At 36.2% G+C, this 22,065-nt stretch overlaps 1 protein-coding gene across 1 annotated transcript in view; it reads right to left on the bottom strand.

Moving 5' to 3' along the window:
- LOC150090513 (protein C-mannosyl-transferase DPY19L1) overlaps positions 1-22,065 on the bottom strand; it is a 272,499-nt gene that overhangs the window by 20,592 nt on the left and 229,842 nt on the right. The window contains exons 18-20 of the mRNA XM_090378261.1: positions 19,730-19,904; positions 10,779-10,878; positions 3,050-3,179 (exon numbers count right to left, since the gene is read on the bottom strand). Of these exons, the coding sequence (XP_090234387.1) occupies positions 3,050-3,179; positions 10,779-10,878; positions 19,730-19,904 (405 nt within the window). The remainder of the gene's footprint in view (positions 1-3,049; positions 3,180-10,778; positions 10,879-19,729; positions 19,905-22,065) is intronic.

Here is a 22,065-nt window from a genome sequence, read left to right as displayed (position 1 = left end):
CCCAGTTTCGCTAAAGTGTTGATAAAGGAGTTTTGCCTTTTCACGAATGATGAGTGAACTTAACGGAATTTTATTTTGAGTTCGGTCTTCTATCCACAGATTTAAAGCCTTTTCCATTTTTTCTAATTTAACATCATGAGTTACAGAACAAATTTTTGAAGCAATTAGCGCGTTTTCACGGACACTATGGCAGATTTTTTCTTCTGATTTCTTGATTGATCGTACCGTTGACTCATTGATTTTATAATGTTTTGCCACTGAGGAGACACTTTTACCATTAGAAATTTTGTCTAATAGCTCAATTTTATTTGCCAATGTCGTCACCTTCTTTGATAATTTCACATTCACATTTCCCTTGTTATTCGTAGCCATATTTTTGTACGGGTTAGAAAGAACTTGTCCAAATAAAGTCACTTTCTTCCATTAACACACTCGAAAAAGTCTGTTTTACACTGCAAAATGGTAGATTTATCACTTTTGTAAGCATATCAATTTATAAATTGATAAATTTATTCAATTTTAAAAGCATATAAATTAAAAACAAACGACGAAACCTTCCATCGCAAGCACATAACACATACCGAACAAGGATTAGCGAGAAACATCCACGCTCGCGATTTTGTCACCCCTCTTCCCCCACCCACTGAGCGCTGTTTTGACTGGGAAAGATAATTTTTTTTATGGCAGAAAATGTTCAGGGCGCTTTAAAATTCACATTTTTTTTAGGTTTCATTTTATGTTAAATCAGCAACCGCGAATACAGATACCGCGAATAGCGGGGGTTTACTGTATTTGGTTTCTGAAAGGAAGCAACAATAAATTTAAAGACTTAACATAAGAATAAAGCCATATTAATCAACTGACCTTTTTCTTTTAGCTTAACATTGAGTTTGCTTGTATGTTCTAGTAAATTTTAGAAAAATGCAAAATCATCCAACTAACCAGAGTTCTTTGTCGCAGAAAAATCCTTACATTTATTTTTGCTTTCTAGAAAATTATTTAATTTCTTAGATATCAGATTTTAAATGCACATGTGTATTATCACATGTACATTTAAAATCTGTAAAGTAAAATGATATCACCATATTCTGCTTTGCAAGATCCAAGAAATGTTTCAAACTGCTGATTGTAAAACATTCAAAATCCAGACAACAAAAATTCAATACATTTTATCTACAAAAAGTTCTTGCATAGGAGTTAATGATATATGATGCAATAGAAGACTAGCTAAACTTCAAAATTTAATGATTTTAATTCTAAAAATATTTTTGCTGAAAGTCATTTGTTTCCCATTAAATTAATTAACCCATAAATTGAATGAATGAATGCAAGTTCTCCAGTATCTGAAGAACTAAACTATATTATAATGGTTTTTATTGCCAATTCTTGAATATTTGATCATGCCATGAATACATTCTGCTCCAATTTCAATACAGAAGAGAGCAGCTTGAACTTTGACTCTTTGGCATTCTACACTTAAATTCTGAAGTATTTGGTATTGAAGTGCCTGCTAATGTACTCCTTAAATACGTAAACACTTTGTAAATTAGACAAACCCTTATCTTTAACTTGAATAAAGAAATATATGGCAATCCACTCATTATTAAACATCCTTCTTTCAGATTCTAATTTATTTTTTTTTCCCTGCATGCATCGTGAAGGTTATTCATAGTATTTAGCAAAACACAAACTAGCAAACAAAATAAAAATATAAATGAAGAGATGACGACACAGCTAAAGCCACCGAACAAATTGACTACCCGATGTCGCGAATCTCATTTACAATGCCCTTGGTGGGGAAGAACTGGTATTTTTCTAAAACTGAGCTCTGTTTAGCAGCTTCATGAAAACTGCAGTAACTTTTTGTTATGTCTGTCAAGGGTTATTAAGGCAACAGACAAATCAATTCTTGAAAGTAGAATTAATCAACAAAGTTCACACTTACTGACATCGGCTTAACTAAGCCATTGACAGTAATTCAACTTTATCATTAGAAATTCTCCCATGAATACAATGTTCAATAGCCAAGTTGCTTTCCAAATAATAATGGTGGTCCAATGTAGCATTAAGGGCAATTACTACTATGGATAAAGGAATGGTTGAGTGGAGAAGACAGAGTGGTTATCGATGGGCACTGCTCTTTTTTGGACTGATGTTATTAGAGGAGATTTAAGGAAGAACTAAATAAACTCTTGGAGGAGATGGAGGAGTGAGGTGGTTTGATTTATTTTTTTTTCTCCAGCTGATGCTCTATATTAATAACAAAATAATTATAACCAATGTAATCTCAACAGTTTGTTTTCCAAAAAATAAGGAACTGAAATTAAAGCATAATGGATTAGAAAGCACTAAGTAAACAGGCTGTTCCAATTAGAAAAATTAAACAAAAGTTTCCAAAACTTGAGCTTATACAAAAAAAAAAAAAAAAAAAAAAGTCTAGATAATTCGTAAGTTTATGACAGCTCTGTAGGTCAGACCAAAGAGTATGGCTCATGTGCATAGTATTTTCACCTTTGGCTTACACAAGGATATGGGTAAAAGACTACACATAAAAAAGCTTACACATATATATGGGTAAAAGACTACAAGGAATGCAGTTTGAACATCTAATACAAACATCGTAAATATTAATCTATAACTTTTCTAAATATGATTAAATTAGGCAATATGATTACAAGGAAAACACTTAACACAAAAAAATAATTAAATAAACAAAGATTAACAAAACTTGCTTTTATCTATGGACTAAGTGTTTTGCTTATATATCATACTTAAGACTCCATGTAATATATTTCACACACAATACATTATGATTATTAAATTTTTCCATAGCAATATAACTCAGTAATACTGCCACAGTTATAATGCAACATGGTAATATTACAGATTTATTGCATTATGTATAATATGACAGGCTCTTTTGCAAACCAATATTTGCAACGGAAAAGATGATGCTATTTATATTCTTTTAAACAACAAATATCAAGTCATAAGTTCCACTATTTACAACTTTAATATAGAAATAGGGGCCAAAAAAAAATTTTATAACTTGCCTCCTTCTTCCATAACACCAATTCTTTTCTATGATAGCATACTGAACTCCCATGCTTCTCAGTATTTTATGTACCTGCTTACTTGACTTTCGGCTATATAACATGTACACTTTATGGGTGCGTTCTCTGAATAATAAAATTTTAAACAACAATTAATTTCATTTATAAACACTTAATATCATTTATATGAATAATTAATTTTTACTTTACACAATCTGAAACCAAATACAGTAAAAATCCTCTCAACCGACCTCTGCTTAACTGACTTGCTGGATTAACCAGCACTCTCCCTTTCCTCTTTAAAACTGTCTGATGCCATGGCACACTGCAGTGTTCTGTGAGCATCAGACAGTTTGCTTGCAGCTTGTCAGCCTCTTCTTGAGTTGCATGCTTTCTGAGAGGTCACTTATGTGTTTGTTCCAAACCATATTTGCATTGGAAAGTTATTTGTTATTGTAATTACAGTATGTAATTTAATTAAATATTATGTAAATGAATGAAATATGGGTGAGAAAAGGAAGAGAATTGTTTCTATGAAAACTAAGTTGGATTCTCTGGAAACACTCGATAAAGATGAGTCACTAAAAAATTGAATTAAGTGTGGGTGAGGCAACAGTAAAAGATTGTAAAAATTATAAAAATCTACTGCAATTTTTCACTGTTTGTTCCAACAAAGATCATTAGTTTCTCCCACTACTTTAAAGAAACCAAAATTAGAGATAGTAGACAATGCATTATGGCTGTGGTTTATGCAAGAAAGGCAGCATGAAACTACAAACAGCAGACTTCTAAAAGAAGCAGCAAAGAAAAAACCTTGGCCTTACATCAAAAGATTGATGATACAGAAAGTTCTACAGAATATGATGGATGGGCAGCAAGTAAATCTAAAAAAAATGTCATGATATGCATGTATTGAATATTAGTGGGGAGATATTATCTGCTGATCAAAAATTTACAAAAGATTTCAGGTTATTTATCAACAGAGAAAAACTGAATGGAAAATAACACTACAATATTGATGAAATAAGTTGAAATTATAAGTAACACTAGTAGGTAACACTAAAACAATGGCAAAAAAAAAAAAAAAAAAAAGGGTTCAATATCAGAATAAAAAAAAAAAATCCAAAGAGGGAACTGTGGTAGCTGTCTGCAGCAATGCAACAAACTCCAAATTGCTTTTTTTTCTTTCTTTCTTTCTTTTTTTTGATAAATAAACTAATCCTAGTTTTTAAAAATATAAAAAAAATTTATCTTTACCAGTTTACTACCAATCACAAAAATCAGCATGGATGGACTCTGCATTAATCAGAGAATAGTTCCCACGAATTTGTACCTTTTGTCCCTTCAACACTTGAAGAAAATAAACTTACCTGAAAAGCTTATTCTCTTTCTGGATAATACTCCATATCTCAGTTGTGAGGAATTTGAAGAGAACAAAGTTTTAGAACCCTTTAATCCAGCCTATGGATCAAGGGGTTCTAGAAGTCTAAAGAGATGATGTAGTGATAGTATGGAATGAAATTCCAAGTTCAACATTTACTAAATCTTAAAGAAAACTTGTCCAAGGTCAACAATGCTAATGGGAGTCCCAAACTACAAGAAGATAATGAAGAACACATTTATTAAATGATTTCAGGCAAACTGACGGTTCCAAAGATTTACATCAAGAAGACATACAACAACGTTTTATAACAAATCGTCACTGATTTGTTGGAAAATTAAATTATGGGATGAGGCAGAAATCACACAATCATAATGGAAAGAGATGGATCTAAATAGAAAGAGAGGGACTGAATCGAATCCAGGGCAAAAATTTCTCATGCAGCAACCAAAAATGCCCTAAACAATACAGTTTTACATTATATTGAACAATACCCTGATTCAAAAGTCAATGACATGATGTTTATAAAAAAGTAGAGGGAGTGTTGAATAGAGTTGCTCATAAATAGAAGATGGAGTATCGGCCTTTTCTCTGGTTCTTAAGGAAAAAGCTGCAAACTGTTCATGAGCATACTAAACTGGAAGGGAATGCCTTGGTGAATATGCAACCATATCTAGTGATATGTAGGTCTTTGGTTTCCCCATTTACTTCCAGCACAGAATGGCCTACGCGGTAGACACTTGACTGTAGCATAGGCCATCCTGTGCAGCATGATCTTTATTCTTGGAAGTACATTCTTTTGAAAAAGAATGTACTTCCTTTCTTCAATGTGCACCACATCTGTTAATAAAAATTCAAGGAAATTCACCTATCAGAAGCTGAAAAAAACTGGTGTAAAATTGATAACACTACAGTGCATACTCGGTAACTGCTTCAGTCTGATGGTATTTGCCATTGGTTAAAATATTTTCGCAATAAAGCAAAGTGCCAAGGACCCAGGATTTTTCTTACCATTACCGTTCACCAGCCGTTTTAGCATGTCAAGCATCAGTAGTGAGCCATCTGAATCTTCAACAAGGGTACTTGAGAACTCTTCAGACTTGGAATAAGCTTTAGTCACAGTTTCCATTGTGTGTATAATGGAACAAGAATATTTCAAGTTCTTCTATTTCACACTTTCACAACTGGTAGTGCGGTAAAATGTATATTACAGAATTTAATGTTTTTTTTCTTTCACAATACAGAAATTTTTCATGACATTCTGCCAACTTAGGAGACCATATGTATTTAGAGTTTAACAGACAATTGGTTTTAGCACATAGGCCTTACCCTCATATTGAGATTGCATTAAATTTAGATTTCACTTGAGAAAAGGTGCAGTTGGTGGCAATTTTATTAATTTATTGAAACAATTAAAAATAGATGGGGATGAAAGGAAGAAATCTGCATTATTGTAATTGATTTTGAGAAACAATATTGGTACAGTACATTTTCTGGATGTATATATATGATGTTTAACAAAATTTCAAGAAAATATATCTATTGAGCATGTTATAAACTTCAAAAATGGTGTCAAACCAACTTTGCACTCATCTTATGTTGTGTGCAAAAAAGACAAAAAAAAGCATGCATTACAAATAACTGATTGCTTTTTGAAATTTGTATTGTTACAAAATTCTTCAACACTTCCTTGATATGCATTTGATGTAATCACAAAAAAAAAAAAAAAAAAAAAAAATTTCAAATGGAAAATCCACCAGGAAGTGTCATATATTAACTCCAGGGGCTCACATCTGGTGAGTATGGGCTTGGCAAACCCAGGTTCCTAAGCTGGATATCATCATTCTTCTCTTTCTTGGTGATTCCTTTCTACTTCTCTCTCTCTCTCTCTCTCTCTCTCTCAGGGTAACTCGGGATTTTTTTTTTTTTTGGCTGGTGCACCACAAGCCTCAGGTTTCCTTGCACCATGTGGCTAATAATAATATGCTGCAACAGCTGTTCGGAAGTCCACATTTCATGCTCTGAGTTGTAATTAGCATTAGCATAGGCATATGATGCAAGAAAGCAAGCTATGCAACATCAGCCAGAGGAAAAAAAAAAAAAAACTTCCACTTTACCCCTCCGTTCATTCGAAATACCTGTCCAGCTAAGCCTTAAATTTATTTAGGCTATCAACTTCCACAACAAGGGATGGAAGTCTGTTCCACCAACCAACTACCCGCTGGCTAAAGGCAAATTTCCACACATCTATCCTACATCTGTCTTTCTTCAATTTGAATTTATGCCCTCTCAGGTGATTATTCTGAGCAAGAAGCAGAATCCCATCAGCATTGAGCATGCTCAAACCATTCAAGGCTTTATACACCTCTATCAGATCACCTCGCCGGTGCCTAGTCTCCAGACACTGTAATTTGCAAAACTTAAGCCTTTCTTCATAAGAGAAACCTTTTGTTCCATTCACTAACCTTGTTTCCCTTCTCTGTACTCGTTCCAGCAGCTCTACATCCTTCTTGAAATGAGGCCTCCAGACCTGTATACAGTACTCAAGGTGTGGCCTGACCATTGCCTTATACAAGGGAATAATCATCTCCTTATCCCTGCTAGAAAAATTCCTGTATATCATTGATAAGACACCATGAGCTACTCTTGTAGCCCGTCTGCACTGCTCACAAAACTTCATATCTGCCTGCACAATTACCCCCAGGTCCTTTTCATTCTCTACCACTGTCAGCGTAGTACTACAGAGTTGATATGTTGCTCTGGGGTTGCTGTTTCCCATATGTAGTACTTTACATTTGTCAATGTTAAACTTCATTTGCCACCTCTCAACCCATCTGCTCAACCTTTCCAGATCCTGTTGCAGCAGCATAGCGTCAGTAGTGTCCTTAACAACCCTGCTAACTTTTGTATCGTCTGCAAACTTGGACATTAAGCTTGATATACCATCATCAATATTATTTATAAATACAGAAAACAATAATGGACCCAACACTGAACCCTGAGGGACTCCACTGATAACATTTGTCCATGATGAGCAGTGTCCATTGATTACCACTCTCTGTAATACAAAGATACATATCCTATTGAAAAATAGATTTAAACTATCTTTTCGTTCTTTCTTTTTCACAGCAATTATAACTTGAGAAAGGATTGCTTCACACAAAGAATGTTGATGCTCTCTAGATGGCCATAATTACCACTTACCAACTGTTTTAACGTCTTCTAAACTGCACTTTTTTTGGATGATCCTCTTTGGGAATATTGAAAAGTACTTACTATCTATAAGATAGCAGAGAGCATTCTCCACTCCTACACTGTAACAAATTACTTTCAGTGTAATAAAGGATTACTACTATTGGATTTTACTGCAAGGAACTTTCCAGAATAACTTTATTCTTCCTACTGCTGGCATGTGCTACAGTAGTGGTCAGCAATTGGCAAGTCACAGGTCAGTTTTGTGCTGCCTACATAGTGTTTGATCACTAATCAAACTACTGGCCATCTACAAACCAACTACATTCTGACAAACCAAAAAAAAAAAAAAAAAAAAAAATATAGAGAAACAAGTAATAAGAAGGAAATCTGATAATGTCCTGCATACTTTAACCTTCAGGCAAACTGGTGATTGATTGAAATGGTGGGGGGGGGGTGTTTATATTGAATATGTTGGAGGGGAGAGAACTACAAAGGTTTTTGTTGTGTCATGCTAATGATTAGAAGAAATAAAGAAAGGCAGCATGCATTAATCTGCAAAACCCAGAGAAATCAAGAATGTTGTTCCGGGAAAATACAAAACTTCTTACCACCTTTTTTATAAGTGAGCAGGACCCTTAAGCTTTCAGTGTAATTCTGTGTTCAAAGGTAGTTGTGTAACTGTAAAAATGTTACTCACTTGTGAGTGACAAAGTGGTTGTATTTTATAAATAACAGTATCAAGGAAATAGAGAATTGTGATGAAGGTAGAGTTTTCAAAAAAGATTGGATTAGTGAATACCTGTTTATCAAAAGTACAAGTGTCTTGTATAACAAAAAACTGTTCGTATTATGAAAGAATGAAATTTCAAGTGTCTTGAGAGCAAACAGAGGCAAATTTCACTGTTTCACTGATAAACTTAGAAAAAGTAAAATTTGTAAAATGAAAAAAACTTTTCTTATGGGTCAACAAAGCATCTTCAAGAAATGTTGCATTCAAAATGAATCAGAAGTGCAGGCCATGTGCTGAAATAACTGCAAAACAACGAAGGTTATTTAACAATTCTGATTTTGTGAACCATGCTAGCTATAACTGAAAAATATGCAATACATTTATTTGAACACCTTAAGTTGTTGAGGGTGAGATCATTTGATTGTTATGCACTTGTAATGAATGAAAGCAATGACAATGTAGAATTTTTTAAAATTTAAATTTTATGCCAAAGCAACTAAGGCTATGAGGCACAGTGACAACTTAGATACTGCACAGTGGTTGGTATTCATCAATGAAATTGATGCTGCCTTTAGAATCAGGAAGAAAACTAGCTGGTTTGTGGAGCTTGAAAGTGATTACTACAAATCAAGTATTTGTCTTAGAAGTAAAGGAAATACTAGGAAAAGTAAAAAGTATAACAACAAAAGGTAGAAAAAAACACTGATGATTCTCAGACTGATAATAGAGTGAATTTGCAAGAAATTTAAGCAAGTTGTCTCTAAAACTATGATAGTACAGTCAGTCCTCGTATAACACGTGTTTACACTACACGTGTTTACACTACACGAATTCGATCATACATGATTTATAAATAGGGGAACGATATCGTATATAACACGAACCGAATTCGCTTATGCACAATTCGCCTTTGTGTTTACAAGAAATGGCAGTCGAACGCGGAATCACCCCAACTGAATGCAACATGATAAAAATGAAGAGAAGATTCTGAAAATGTATTTTTTTTATATCAGTGAAGGGAAAACATTTCACCATAATAAGGTAAAAATCCACACAATTCTAGCTATCGGTATTATCGCAAATGCCATTAGATCAAGTTTACTACCAGTTTATAACAGATTCCACTAGCAGAAACGCAACTGGAAATTATATTTGTTTTATGGTAGTAACCCCCCAGAAATGTGCTTTAGTAAAATGTGAGCTAGTAAGGTGTTAGTGTGTCTCTGCCTTTACGGTGTTGTTCATTCAGTTGCTACATGCGCGCAGCTTTGTTTATGTGTATAAAGTGTGCCTCTTCATTTTGTAATTGTGCTTTATTCCCTAAAAATGAGTAAAATACTTAAAAGGTGTGAAAAGGAAGCGTCCTGGTGAAGACACTACAGATTCAGAGAGAAAAAGAAAAGCAATATCGATAAACAGAGGCGGACTGGATCAAAAATTCTTACCTGGAAAAATTTGTAGTGGCCTCATACTATGGTTTATTGCCAAAATCACACCGGCCTCCGACCCACCGGGGTTTCCCCGGTAAGGCTTATGGCCAGTCCGCCTCTGTCGATAGAGAAAAAATATGAAATTGTGAAATGCTTTGAGCGAAATGAAAGACCATGTGATATTGCATGTGCTACAGGCTTAAATGAGGCAATGCCGAGAATTAGAAAGAATGCAGAGAAAATAAAAACAACTTTCATAGCAGGAACAACTAAAAGTGTAATTAAAATCCATTAGATCAAGACACAAAGAATTGGAAGGATGGAACGGCTGTCATCTGTTTGGATAGAAAATCAAACAAAAAACAAGTTTTCTTACGATAGAAGCAAAAGCATTAGCAATATTTTATTACGATTATTTATTGTGTTTGGTAATGTTTTGGTTACAAATGTGTGTTCAGTCTTGGGTGGTCGGCACCTAATCCTATTTTTCCCATAGGGCCTTTTGTTTATATTGCACGATTTTGCACTGCACGAGGGTTTCTATGAACACAACTATTGTGCTATACGAGGACTGACTGTACTTCATGTCACTCATCAGGAGGCACTACGCTGCAAAGTTCTGCTAATAAAGGATAGGATGGATGTTGCTATTTTAACAGTGAATCAAATCCCATCCGATGCACTGGTTTGACATACCTCAGTTCCATAATATTCTGGAAGACACTGAAGCAGAGTATGGTCATGTCATATATTATTCAGAAGTGATATGGCTGAGTAGGTGCAGTCCTAAAAAGATATTTTCATGACAGAAAAGGTTAAACCAATACACACAGTTACCGGATGATAAATGAACCTCAGATTTTACTTTTTTTAGAGGACAAAAAAGACATTTTAAAGAGTTTCATATGAAATATGTATTCTTTATAGGACATCTAGGCTGTCTGGAAAGCTGAAAAATAGTGAGAAACAAGAAGTATAATGCAGCTAACCTTAAGTGAACATCTTCATAATGTGGATGATTAACAATTGGCCTTCTAGTAGATAGCATAAGGTTAGCCATAGTAGGCATTGGCCCAGCAAACACAGCATCTGTAATAATAAAATATCACAGTATTATTAAAATGAAAGACAGAACAGTTTATTTTTTATCTATTTATTTTTTTGCAAGAGATTTAATATTTATATTTAATCCTTTTTAGCCATTCCAACTTAGTACATATCTTTATACTTATTTCTTAAAATCTATTAAACATTTTTGGTGTTTAAATTAATTACAGTAAACTGTCAAAATAATGGCATTCCAAATAATGGAACATTCAAGCTAATGGCACATTCAGCACAGCTGTCTTGCAGCGCCAAAAAAAAGAAAACAGCAAGTCATATGATTACTGTATTTGTTTACGTCCACCATTTTGAAAGAGAATTCTGTACTGTACCATGGATTATGCAGCTGTTTTACATTTATTTTAAATTAAAACCCCCTCACTATACTCCCAAAGTTAATAAACCTCGAGCAGAGAGGAAAAGAAGAACAACGTTAAAGCATAGTGACAAAGTTGATATAATAAAGAAAATATATAGAACGGGGCATAAGTAGGAGTGGATTAATGGAAGAATATAACATTGTATTAGAATTTAGAATTTATTGCATATTCAGAACTTTTAGAATTTATTGCATACTCAGAACTTAACAATAAGACAGCTGATAGAAAAGTTTACACAAGCCAAAATTAGAAAACTTAGATAAAATGCTGCATGAGTGGTTTCATTAAAATGATCAGAAGGTATGGCTATATCAGGGTCAATGATTATTGTCAAAGCAAAATAATTTAAATAAAAAAATGGGCATTGATACAACAATTGCTCTTACTTATTGATGGATAACTAAATTTCAGATAAGGCACGGAATTAGAAAATTAGACAATGTGAAAGAATGTCTTTTGACACAGAGGTGGCTAAAGAATACAGTGACATTTGAGAAGCATGTTAATGACAATAATCTTATAGGTAACCAAATATACAATGCTGAAGAAACCGGTCTCTACAGGAAATGTTTGCCACAAAAAACATTGGCAGGTTGCAAAGAAAAAAGTGGAAGTGTTTTTTTTTTTTTTTTTTTTTTTTTTTATGTGAACCCCAAACACGAGAGGTATTATTAGAACCTATAGTACTTAGTACCATGCTTTGGTTGGAGGTTGAGAAGACGAAAGAAGATATGTATTGACACTGGACTTGAACTTTTGTAGATTGTAATTTTCAGGAAATACGTATGAAGGAAGGTTGTTCCAGAAAACGGCAGTTGAATGAATAAACGAGGAAGATGAAAAGTTGGTTCTGTGAGTTTGAAGTTGGACAGTAAATGGATGTTGGCTGGTGGTGACACGTGTTCGGACTGTTTTGAAAGAGAGAGTGGGAATTATAGAAGCCAATTCAGAAGAACAGTGCCCATGGAAGTATCTGTAGAAGAGACATGCAGCAGAAACAGTACGTCTATGAGAAAGCGAGTGGAGAGACTCTGTTAGAGATGAATCATTAATTAACCTAACTGCCCTGTTCTGAATGGAATCAAGAAGCCTGAGAGAGGTTTTGGGGGCACCACCCTAGATGTGGGAACAATATTCCATGGCAGGGCGGATTTGCGATTTATGCAGAGTGAGCAGCTGTTTGGAAGAAAAGTAACGCCAAGAGCGAAAGAGAAAACCAAGTTTTTTAGATGCAGAGGAAGCAATATTTGTAATGTGCTTGTGCCAAGAGAGATTAGAAGTCAGGGTAATCCCCAAAAGAGACATATCATTTTGCCTAGAAATCGGAGTGTCACTAAAGATAAGCATAGGAGCAGAAGAATCCTTTTTTGTGAGATATAAGACAAGACTGAGTTTTAGAAAGGTTGAAATCAACTAAGTTGCCTTTGCCCCACTGGAGAATTACCTGAAGATCGGCATTTAAGGAACTGGTAGCAGATTTTCGAGAAGTTGAAGCTGATTGAGCAGGACAAGGTTTCTCAAAATGGAAAGTGGAATGCAATGTGCTATCATCGGCAAAACTATGGATAGGATTTCCAGTCAATGGAAGAAGGTCATTAATATACAAGAGGAAAAGAGTGGGGGAAAGAACTGAACCTTGGGGGACACCAGCATTAGTGGAGAAGCTATAAGACAGAGAGCCATCTACCATCACCCTCAGTGAGCAATCAGAGAGAAAACTGGATAACCAATTACTAAAAACAGTTGGCAAACCATAAGATGGAAGCTTGTTTAGAAGACCTTTATGCCAAACACAATCAAAAGCCTTTGAGATGTCAAGAGCAACTACTTGTGTTTCACCGAATCTTTCCATCGAATTAGTCCATAAATGGGTAACATACGCCAGAATATCACCAGTGGATCGACAATAACGGAATCCATACTGGTGATCATTGATCAGACGGAAGGTTTCTAGGTAGTTTAAGAGTTGGCGGTTAATTGATTTCTCCATTACCTTAGAAAGAGTAGAAGTAATTGCAATGGGACGATAATTGGATGGGAGGGATTTGTCACCCTTTTTAGGAACTGGCTGGATATGAGCAAATTTCCAAGCAGAAGGAAAAAACACCTTTGGAATAAGAAAGTGAAAAAAGGCAGCAAAGAATAGGAGTAAGTTCAGGAGTGCAGGTTTTGAGAACAAGTGGAGAAATACCATTAGGACCTGGAGCTCTCTTAGCATCAAGATTCATCAAAATCCTTCTGATATCCTTTTGACGGAAGACCACAGGAGGCATTGAATGAAGCGTGTTGGGAATGGTAGGAGGCGTTTTACCAAGATCATTAATACATGAGCTGGAAGAAAAATGGGATGCTAGCAGGTCAGTTTTATCCTTGGCTGAAGTGACAAGAGAACCATCTGGTTTGGACAGAGGTGGGAGCAGAGATGGGCAAACATTGTGGCCAATAGCTTTGGCAAGAGACCAGAATGCTCGGCTACCATTAGGGCAACAAGCAAGTTTTCTACTCTTAGCCTGTTCAAACTCTAGTTTGGACTGATTAATAACTGCTTTACAATTGTTGCAAGCTTTGGTGTAGGCAGAAAATGAAACTGAAGAATTAGAAACAAGCCAATTACGTCCTTTATCTAAACCAAGGTTTAGATAAAGGACGAGATTTTAAAGTGGAATGTGGGATAAAGGATTCCATTCCTGCAAGAATAATTTCACTGACACGATCTGAGCAAACGTTGACTTCAGAAATTTTGAAACCGTAATCCGACCAAGGAAAAGAAGAAAACAAGTCTCGCAGGTCATCCCATTTTGCATTCTTGTAATGCCAAACAACATGAGGTTGGGAATATCTGAGATAAAGGCTCCATTGGAAAAGAGACAATCACCAAGTTGTGATCTGAAGTGCCTAAAGGACTTCTCACTTCAACCGTGTACTTAGAAGGGTTGTTTGTGAGAAAAAGATCAAGCGTATTGGCTGTATGATTAGGACTGTCTGGTATTCTTGTAAGTAAATGAACAATCTATGCTACGTCATTATTAATTGCAAAAGCCTCAGCATCTCGACCTTCTGGGTCGGTGTGACTAGAAAACGGAAGCCAGCTGGAGTTGTGAACATTAAAATCACCAAGGAAAATTACCTCACTGTTAGGAGAGTTGGAGTGGAGAAAGCCAAGTTGCAAAGAGAGGAAGGCAAAGAGCTCCAAGTGATTAGTGGAGTTGGGAGAATGGTAGAGACAAAAGATTAATTTGACACAATGAGGTAGAGAGATTTTAAGCCAGAGAAGATCAAAGAGAGGAGATTCCAAATTGTCAAGTCTCTGACAGGGAATATCAGAACAGACATATGCACAAGTACCACCTTTGAGGCGAAAGGAATCATACAGCGAATAATTTGGGCATCTGAGATGAGCAGTAGTTGATTCAACCGATAACTGAGATTCTGTCAGAAAAAGTACACGTGATTTGGCAGACTGCAAGTGGAAATGGACATCGTTGAGATTAGAATTGAGACCACGTATATTTGTGAAATTAATTAGGAAGTGCTTGGGAGGTTTAGACCTTTTCGCGGATAAGCTTGCTCTATTAGTTTGACAATTCATGGTGTATTCAATAGTAAGAAAAAGTGGGTGGGACATGCTGTATGAAGTAATGAAATTTTTGGATATGGTGTACACGTGGTAAGAATATACCCAGATCATTGACATAACGTGGCCTCGACAATGCCCCCCCGCATACGCACTACTCGGATTCCCTCCAGTCACTATCTGGCAGAGTAGAGGTAGCAAGATTATACACTAGCTGATCTGGAAGCCTCCTAGAGAGTTACCAATAGGTTCGGTCCAGTGTACTAACTAGCGGCCGGCCTGCGAACACCGTTTTAGAGCTGTACACTCGAAATGTAAGGAATATTGGATCTGGCCACGACGTTCATCATAACCTCAAAAGTCGTCAATCATACTGCATGATGGAAGAGATAGGGAAGGGTTAACCGGAACTTAGCTCTAGAGACTAAACATAGGTTCCACTACTTCAAGCCTCCAATAAGCAAAGTGGTGGTATTTCACTAGTTGATGAGAGTCATCTACCACCTAGTACTGCTGGTAACACAGAGGGGCGGCATTCCTCCATGTGGTGTGGGCACCACACCTCTACCCCTGCTTACGTTAGTTCACACCTGGGTGGTCACCCACCATGTACTTGTGCATGGAGGTTATACCCAGGATTACTAACAGTCCCACCATCATGAAGGTGCAAGAATTACCTTAACCTCTGCCTACGGCTACTGTTAAACTATTAGTCCTTTTAGCCCCACAAGCTATCAGTTTTCCGACCCACCTAACACTGCCTCGATAGCATCAACAAATATTCTTGCACCCTTTCTATTTAAGTGTATCCCATCCCTGTAGAAGCAATCTCTCCTGTTAGCAAGTACAGACCAGGCTGAAAAAAATTCTATCCCTTGAGCCTTGCACAATCTTTCCAGGGCCGAATTGATCGACAAGGCTCTTATCGTATATTCCCTCCTATCGTGTCTGGGCAGAATTGCAGACACTTTCAAATTCAACCCTAAAGGTATATCAGGTATATTAGGTACAAAAGGTATATCAGGCTTAATGTCCAAGTTTGCAGATGATACAAAGATTGACAGAGTGATTAATGACAGTCATCATGGTGAACTACTGCAACAAGATCCAGGAAAATTGGGTAGATGGGCTGAGAAATAGCAGTTTTAGTTTAATTACAAAAGCACAGTAGTGCATATGGGTAGCAAAAACCCCACAGTAACTTATCAACTGTGTGATACTACACTCATGGTAGTGGAAAATGAAAAAGACCCTGGGTAAATTTCAGACATGAAATTCTCTAAGTAGTGCTAGAACAGCTCGTGGGATTTTGTTAATGTTGTACAGAAACTTTGCTAGCAAGGATACTTTGATTATCATTCTGTATAAGGCCATGCTTAGGTTGCATCTTGGATACTGTATACGGGTCTAGAGGCCTCACTTTTAGGAATGATGTAGATCTTGCTGGAACCGGTGCAGAGAAGGGCAACCAGGTTGGTGAAGGGAATAAAAGGGTGCCTTACATAGAGGTTTGTTTTACAAATTGCAACATCTCGAGACTAGGCACCATGGGGACATCTGATTGAGGTGTTTAAAGTCTTGAGTGGATTGAGTAAGCTGAATATGAATGATATTGTTTCATTTCCTGAGATTACATACATGAGTGGTGTAAATTCAAGCTGAAGAAGGATAGTTGCAGGAACAGACTTCTGTCTGTTGTTGTGGAAGTGAATGGGTGAATAAATTTAAGGAAGATCTAGACAAATTCTTGGAGGGCATGGATGTGTGATCTGTGTAGGGTTTTTTTTTTTTTTTTTGCCAATGCTATATATAAGCTTGCTTTCTTATATTCATTTGGCATTACTACTACTATTTATTACTTGCATTGCTGGTATTTGTCCAAACTGAAGACCCTGATACTGAAGTTAATGTGTTGAACAAGACATATGCAGTTTGATGCTGCATCTGATGATGCTATGTGGCCATACTTAATATCATTTTTATACTCCTCAATCTTGCTTTAAGGTGTCTCAAAGTGCAGTCTGTATGATCTGTAATAATCAATAAGTTATAGGTCTGGAAAAGAATTTTGGAAGACCAAAATTCTTTTCCAGAGATTCTGTAGAGACCTTGGAATCAAGGCTCCAAGCCAAACATATTTTGTCACAAGAGACTTAAATTTCTTATGGCACCATGAGAAGGAATTAAATTTATTTTTTTCTCATGATTCACTTGTCTGTTACTATAATGTTTCTGGATTAATGACTGCATTATGAAATCTAGCATATTAGTAATAATGGCTTACCATTAATATTAATAGTATGCATTAGCATTAGTATGATGCAAGAAAGCAAGCTTATACAGTATCAGCCAAAAAAAAACCCCGCTCCCATTTCACCCCACCATTCTTTCCAAATACCTGTCCAGCTCAGCCTCAAATTTATTTAGGCTATCAATTTCCACATCAAGGAATGGAAGTCTGTTCAACAAGCAAACTACCAGCAGGCTAAAGGCAAACTTCCGCACATCTATCCTACATCTGTCTTTCCTCAATTTCAATTTATGCCCACTCAGGTGATTATTCTGAGCAAGAAGAAGCATCCCATCAGCATTAAGCATGCTTAATCCATTAAAGGCTCTGTACACCTCAATCAGATCACCTCGCAGGTGCCTACTCTCCAGACACTGTAATTTGCAAAACTTAAGCCTTTCTTCGTAAGAGCAACCCTTTGTTCTATTCACTTATCTTGTTGCCCTTCTCTGTACTCGTTCCAGCAGCTCTACATCCTTCTTCAAATGAGGCCTCCAGACCTGTATACAGTACTCAAGGTGTGGCCTGACCATTGCCTTATACAAAGGGATAATTACCTCCTTATCCCTGCAAGAAATATTTCCTGTATATCACTGACAAGACACTATGAGCTACTCTTGCAGACCCTCTGCATTGCTCAGAAAACTTCATATCTGCCTGCACAATTACCCCCAGGTCCTTTTCGTTCTCTACCACTGTCAGTGTAGTACCACAGGGTTGATACGTCACTCTGAGGTTACTGCTCCCCATATGTAGTACTTTACATTTGTCAATGTTAAACTTCATTTGCCACCTCTCAGCCCAGATACTCAACATTTCTAGATCCTGTTGCAGCAGCGAACTGTGATTAATGTCCTTAACAACCCTGCTAACCTTCGTATCGTCTGCAAACTTGGGCATTAAGCTTGATATACCATCATCAATATCATTTATAAATACAGAAAACAACAATGGACTCAACACTGAACCCTGAGGGACTCCACTAATAAAATTAGTCCACAATTCATTGATTCATTGTAGTAACCATTGATTACCATTCTGTCTTCTCCCACTCAACCAGCCCTTTATCCATAGCAGCAATTTGCCTCCAATACCACAATGCTCCAATTTGTTCAGCAGTCTTCCATGTGCATCAAAAGATAGGGCCACGCTCTTGCTTGAGGCTAATGCAGTGGGAGATTACAGATTAAAACCACTGCTTGTGGCACCATTCTGGAAATCCTTGTGCATTTAAGGACATCAATAAAGCCACCCTACCCGTGCATTTCCGATCGAATCAGAGCATGCATAACAATATCTCTCTTTAAGGATTTGGTTTAAATACTGCTTCATTACCGAGGTTGAAAAATATTGTAAAAACAATGACGATTTTGCTTCTATAAGGTAATGTTCCTGGACATCCTACGCATCTAGATGATTTCAATTTGAACATGAGAGTCATATTTCTACCGCCAAACACGACTGCACTCATCCAACCTATGGATCAGGGTGTTACTTCGAATTTAAAAGCATACTATTTAGGCACAACATTTACTCAGGCATTGTCTGCAGTAGACGATGAGAAAAATTTTACGTTAAGAGACTTTTGGAAATCTTACAATATTTACCATGCCATCTTAAACATTAATAAGGACTGGGCAAAAATTACTAAAAGTTGTTTAAATGGCACATGGAAGAAAAAATGCCCATGGTATGTAAAAGACTTTGAAGGATTTGTAAAAGACGAATCATATGAAAAGGTTATAGATCAGATTGTAAACGTTGCAGAGCTACTTCAGTTGGAGATTGATGCCAAAGATGTGGAGGAGTTAATAGAGGAAGAAGAGAAGGAATTATCTAACGAAAGAGTTATTGACTTGCAGGCAGCGAAAGTGAAAGAAGAAAATGCTGACAGAGCTCAAGATGAACCAAATGAGGAGCCAAGTCGCTTCATCACCTGAGAGAGATGGCAATGGTATTTCATGAAATTGCATCGACAATGGTGAGGTTTGAGAAGATGGATCCTGACAGCGAACGATTCTTAAAAGTTAACAGAGGGTGAATGATATGCTTGCTTGCCACAAAGAAATCTATGATGAAAAGTAAAAAGCCACCGTGCAGTCATCCATTAATATGTTCTTTTGTAAGGTTGAGCGGCCGACCCCTTCTAAATCTCCACAGCCCTCAACCTCCGTAACGGCGTACTTATTAGCTGAAGACGTTGATTCTGGTAATGATGCTTGAGAGGTAAAACTTACTGATGTTATGCCTGTCTCCTCTCTTTTTTTGTAATTTTATAATTTTGAAATTTTTTTAAATTGCAGGCTTTTGTAATTTTTCCTGTGCACGAGAAAAAAAATTGAATAAATACAATAAATAATTTTATTTACACGTTCATTGAACATTTCTTTTTTGATTCGATCAATTCAGCGAGCACAGTTGTGAGTGCTGTACAAGCATGGCCGAAATTCCCTGACTTAAGTAGCGTTCCGTGAAACGCAACCCTTATGTAAGTCGGGGAGTTTCTGTAGTTGCTATGCTTTACTTCCCAGCATCAATCTGTTATTTTAATATTAATACTACAGCATTAAACCATTAAGGTATAAAAATTACCTGGTGAAGTGGTAGAATTAACCCACATGATGAGTTCTTCAAGTGGTGGATTGCTGTATTCACCCATAATACTTCTTTGATGCTTAATATTCTGAATACCTTGAATAGCCATTAGACCTACCAAAGCAACTGCAGTGGCATAATGAATCTCTATAGATCGAATCCAACTGAAATACTGAAGACCTTATATGTTACTTTAAAACAAATATCAATTAAAAATAAATGCAGAATAAACAATTAACATTTATTCATTTTATTTGTTGAAACATGCATGCTATTACAAAAAAATTTCCAAAAGATTTCATGATCTCGAATTAAAATTTGATATTGTAATCATGGAATAATCAAATGTGTAACCTTTGCAATAAATAATTTGTCATAAGCTAATAAAACTGGCTGCTAAAATTTCCCTATTTTTATTAGAAGTTTCAAGCATCTCTATTCTTTCAAGTTTCAAAGGAACTGGATGCAAAAAATAATTTTGATATCATATATTTGGATTTCAGGAAAGCTTTTGACACTGTTGCTTATGGAAGATTATTGTACAAATTTGAGCAGAATGGTATTAAGGGTAAGTTCCGACAATGGATAAAAGGATGGTTGAGTGGGAGAAGACAGAGGGTGGTAATTAATGGGTGCTGCTCTTCGTGGACTAATGTTATTAGTGGAGTTCCACAGGGTTCGGTGTTGCGTCCTCTGTTGTTTTGTATATTTATCAATGATATTGATGAAGGTATATCAGGCTTAGTGTCGAAGTTTGCAGATGATACAAAGGTTGACAGGGTTGTTAATGACAGTAATGGCAGTGTGCTACTGCAACAGGATCTAGATAATTTGGGGAGATGGGCTAAGAAGTGGCAACTGAAGTTGAATTTTGCTATCAGGGAAAAGGAGCTGATTGTCCCTCTGTATAAGGCAATGATCAGGCCACGCCTTGAGTACTGCGTACAGGTCTGGAGGCCTCATATCAGGAAGGATGTAGATTTGCTTGAGCGTGTACAGAGAAGGGCAACAAGATTGGTAAGGGGAATGAAGAGATCCTCTTACCAAGAGAGGCTTAAGTTCTGCAAATTGCAGTGGCTGGAGACTAGGCACCTGCGTGGTGATCTGATTGAGGTGTATAAGGCCTTGATTGGGTTGAGCACGCTGAATTCTGATGGGATCCTTCCACTTGTTCAGATTATGAACCTAAGGGGGCATAAATTCAAATTAAGAAAAGACAGATGTAGAATAGATGTGCGGAAATTTGCCTTTAGCCAGCGGGTGGTTAATTGCTGGAACAAACTTTCATCTGTCGTGGAAGTTGATAGGTTAAATAAATTAAGGAGGAACTGGACAGGCATTTGGAGGGAATGGTGTGATTTTTTTTTTTTTTGGCTAATACTGCATAAGCTCATACACTTGCTTTCTTGCATCACATGCCACTACTACTATCAGAGTGTGCAAACAAATTTCCATTTATTTGGTACAGCCACCATGGCCTGAGGAGTTTAGAAATTTATGGTAGACTTTCATCATAGCCGATATACCAGTGCAACAATTAAAAATGGGTTGCACATTTTTCTGGTCTAAAGACTCGAGCTTGTGATATGTTGACAGTGTATATTACTCTGATATAGGTCTCTGATAATGCCTTTGTCCTGAGCAGTGAGTTTTTCACTAGCAGCTGGCTTGGTGGGAGTAAGTTTCTTTGTGAAATTTTGAAAATTCATAAAAATTAAAAATTTGCATTAAAATCCTTTTAAATATTAATTTTTTTCTTATTTTGTCCTGGTTTCCCAATATTACAATGAAATTATTCAAAAATGATATTATAAAAATAAAAAAAAAATAGCAAAAATCATTTAAAAAATGGGGGAAAATTCGGAAAGAAATAAAAATAACAGCAACAAGAATGATGAAAAGCCTATATGAAATCTACCATAAAATATGATAAACTGTTTTAATTGCTCTCATAAATAACATTTATTATACTTGATAGGTTATTAATTGAACATATGTACCAATTGGTAGGTATTTGTTTAACATCACAGCAATTTTGGATGATTTATTAGATGATTGTTTTCTACAGCAGCATGTTTGAGAGGCAACTAGAGGGAGTAATACTCTTGATCTGATTATCAGCAGTGATTCTTCATGCATTAAGGATCTGCAGTTTATCTGCAGATCTTTAATGCATGAAGAATCACTGCTGATAATCAGCTCAAGAGTATTACAAGAGTATAAAGGAACCACTAGATGGCAGTGATCACAGTTTGCAGACATGGGATTTACTCAAAGATGATTTACCTGCCATCAGGGTTAAAGGGAGGGGTTTTTGCTTTTAGAAAGGTGAC

The sequence above is a fragment of the Mastigoproctus giganteus genome, chromosome 1 (assembly GCF_048544385.1).
Source record: "Mastigoproctus giganteus isolate SK-2022 chromosome 1, ASM4854438v1, whole genome shotgun sequence".
In the NCBI taxonomy this organism is placed as follows: Eukaryota; Metazoa; Arthropoda; class Arachnida; order Uropygi; family Thelyphonidae; genus Mastigoproctus; species Mastigoproctus giganteus.
This window is presented reverse-complemented; position numbering and strand designations above follow the sequence as displayed.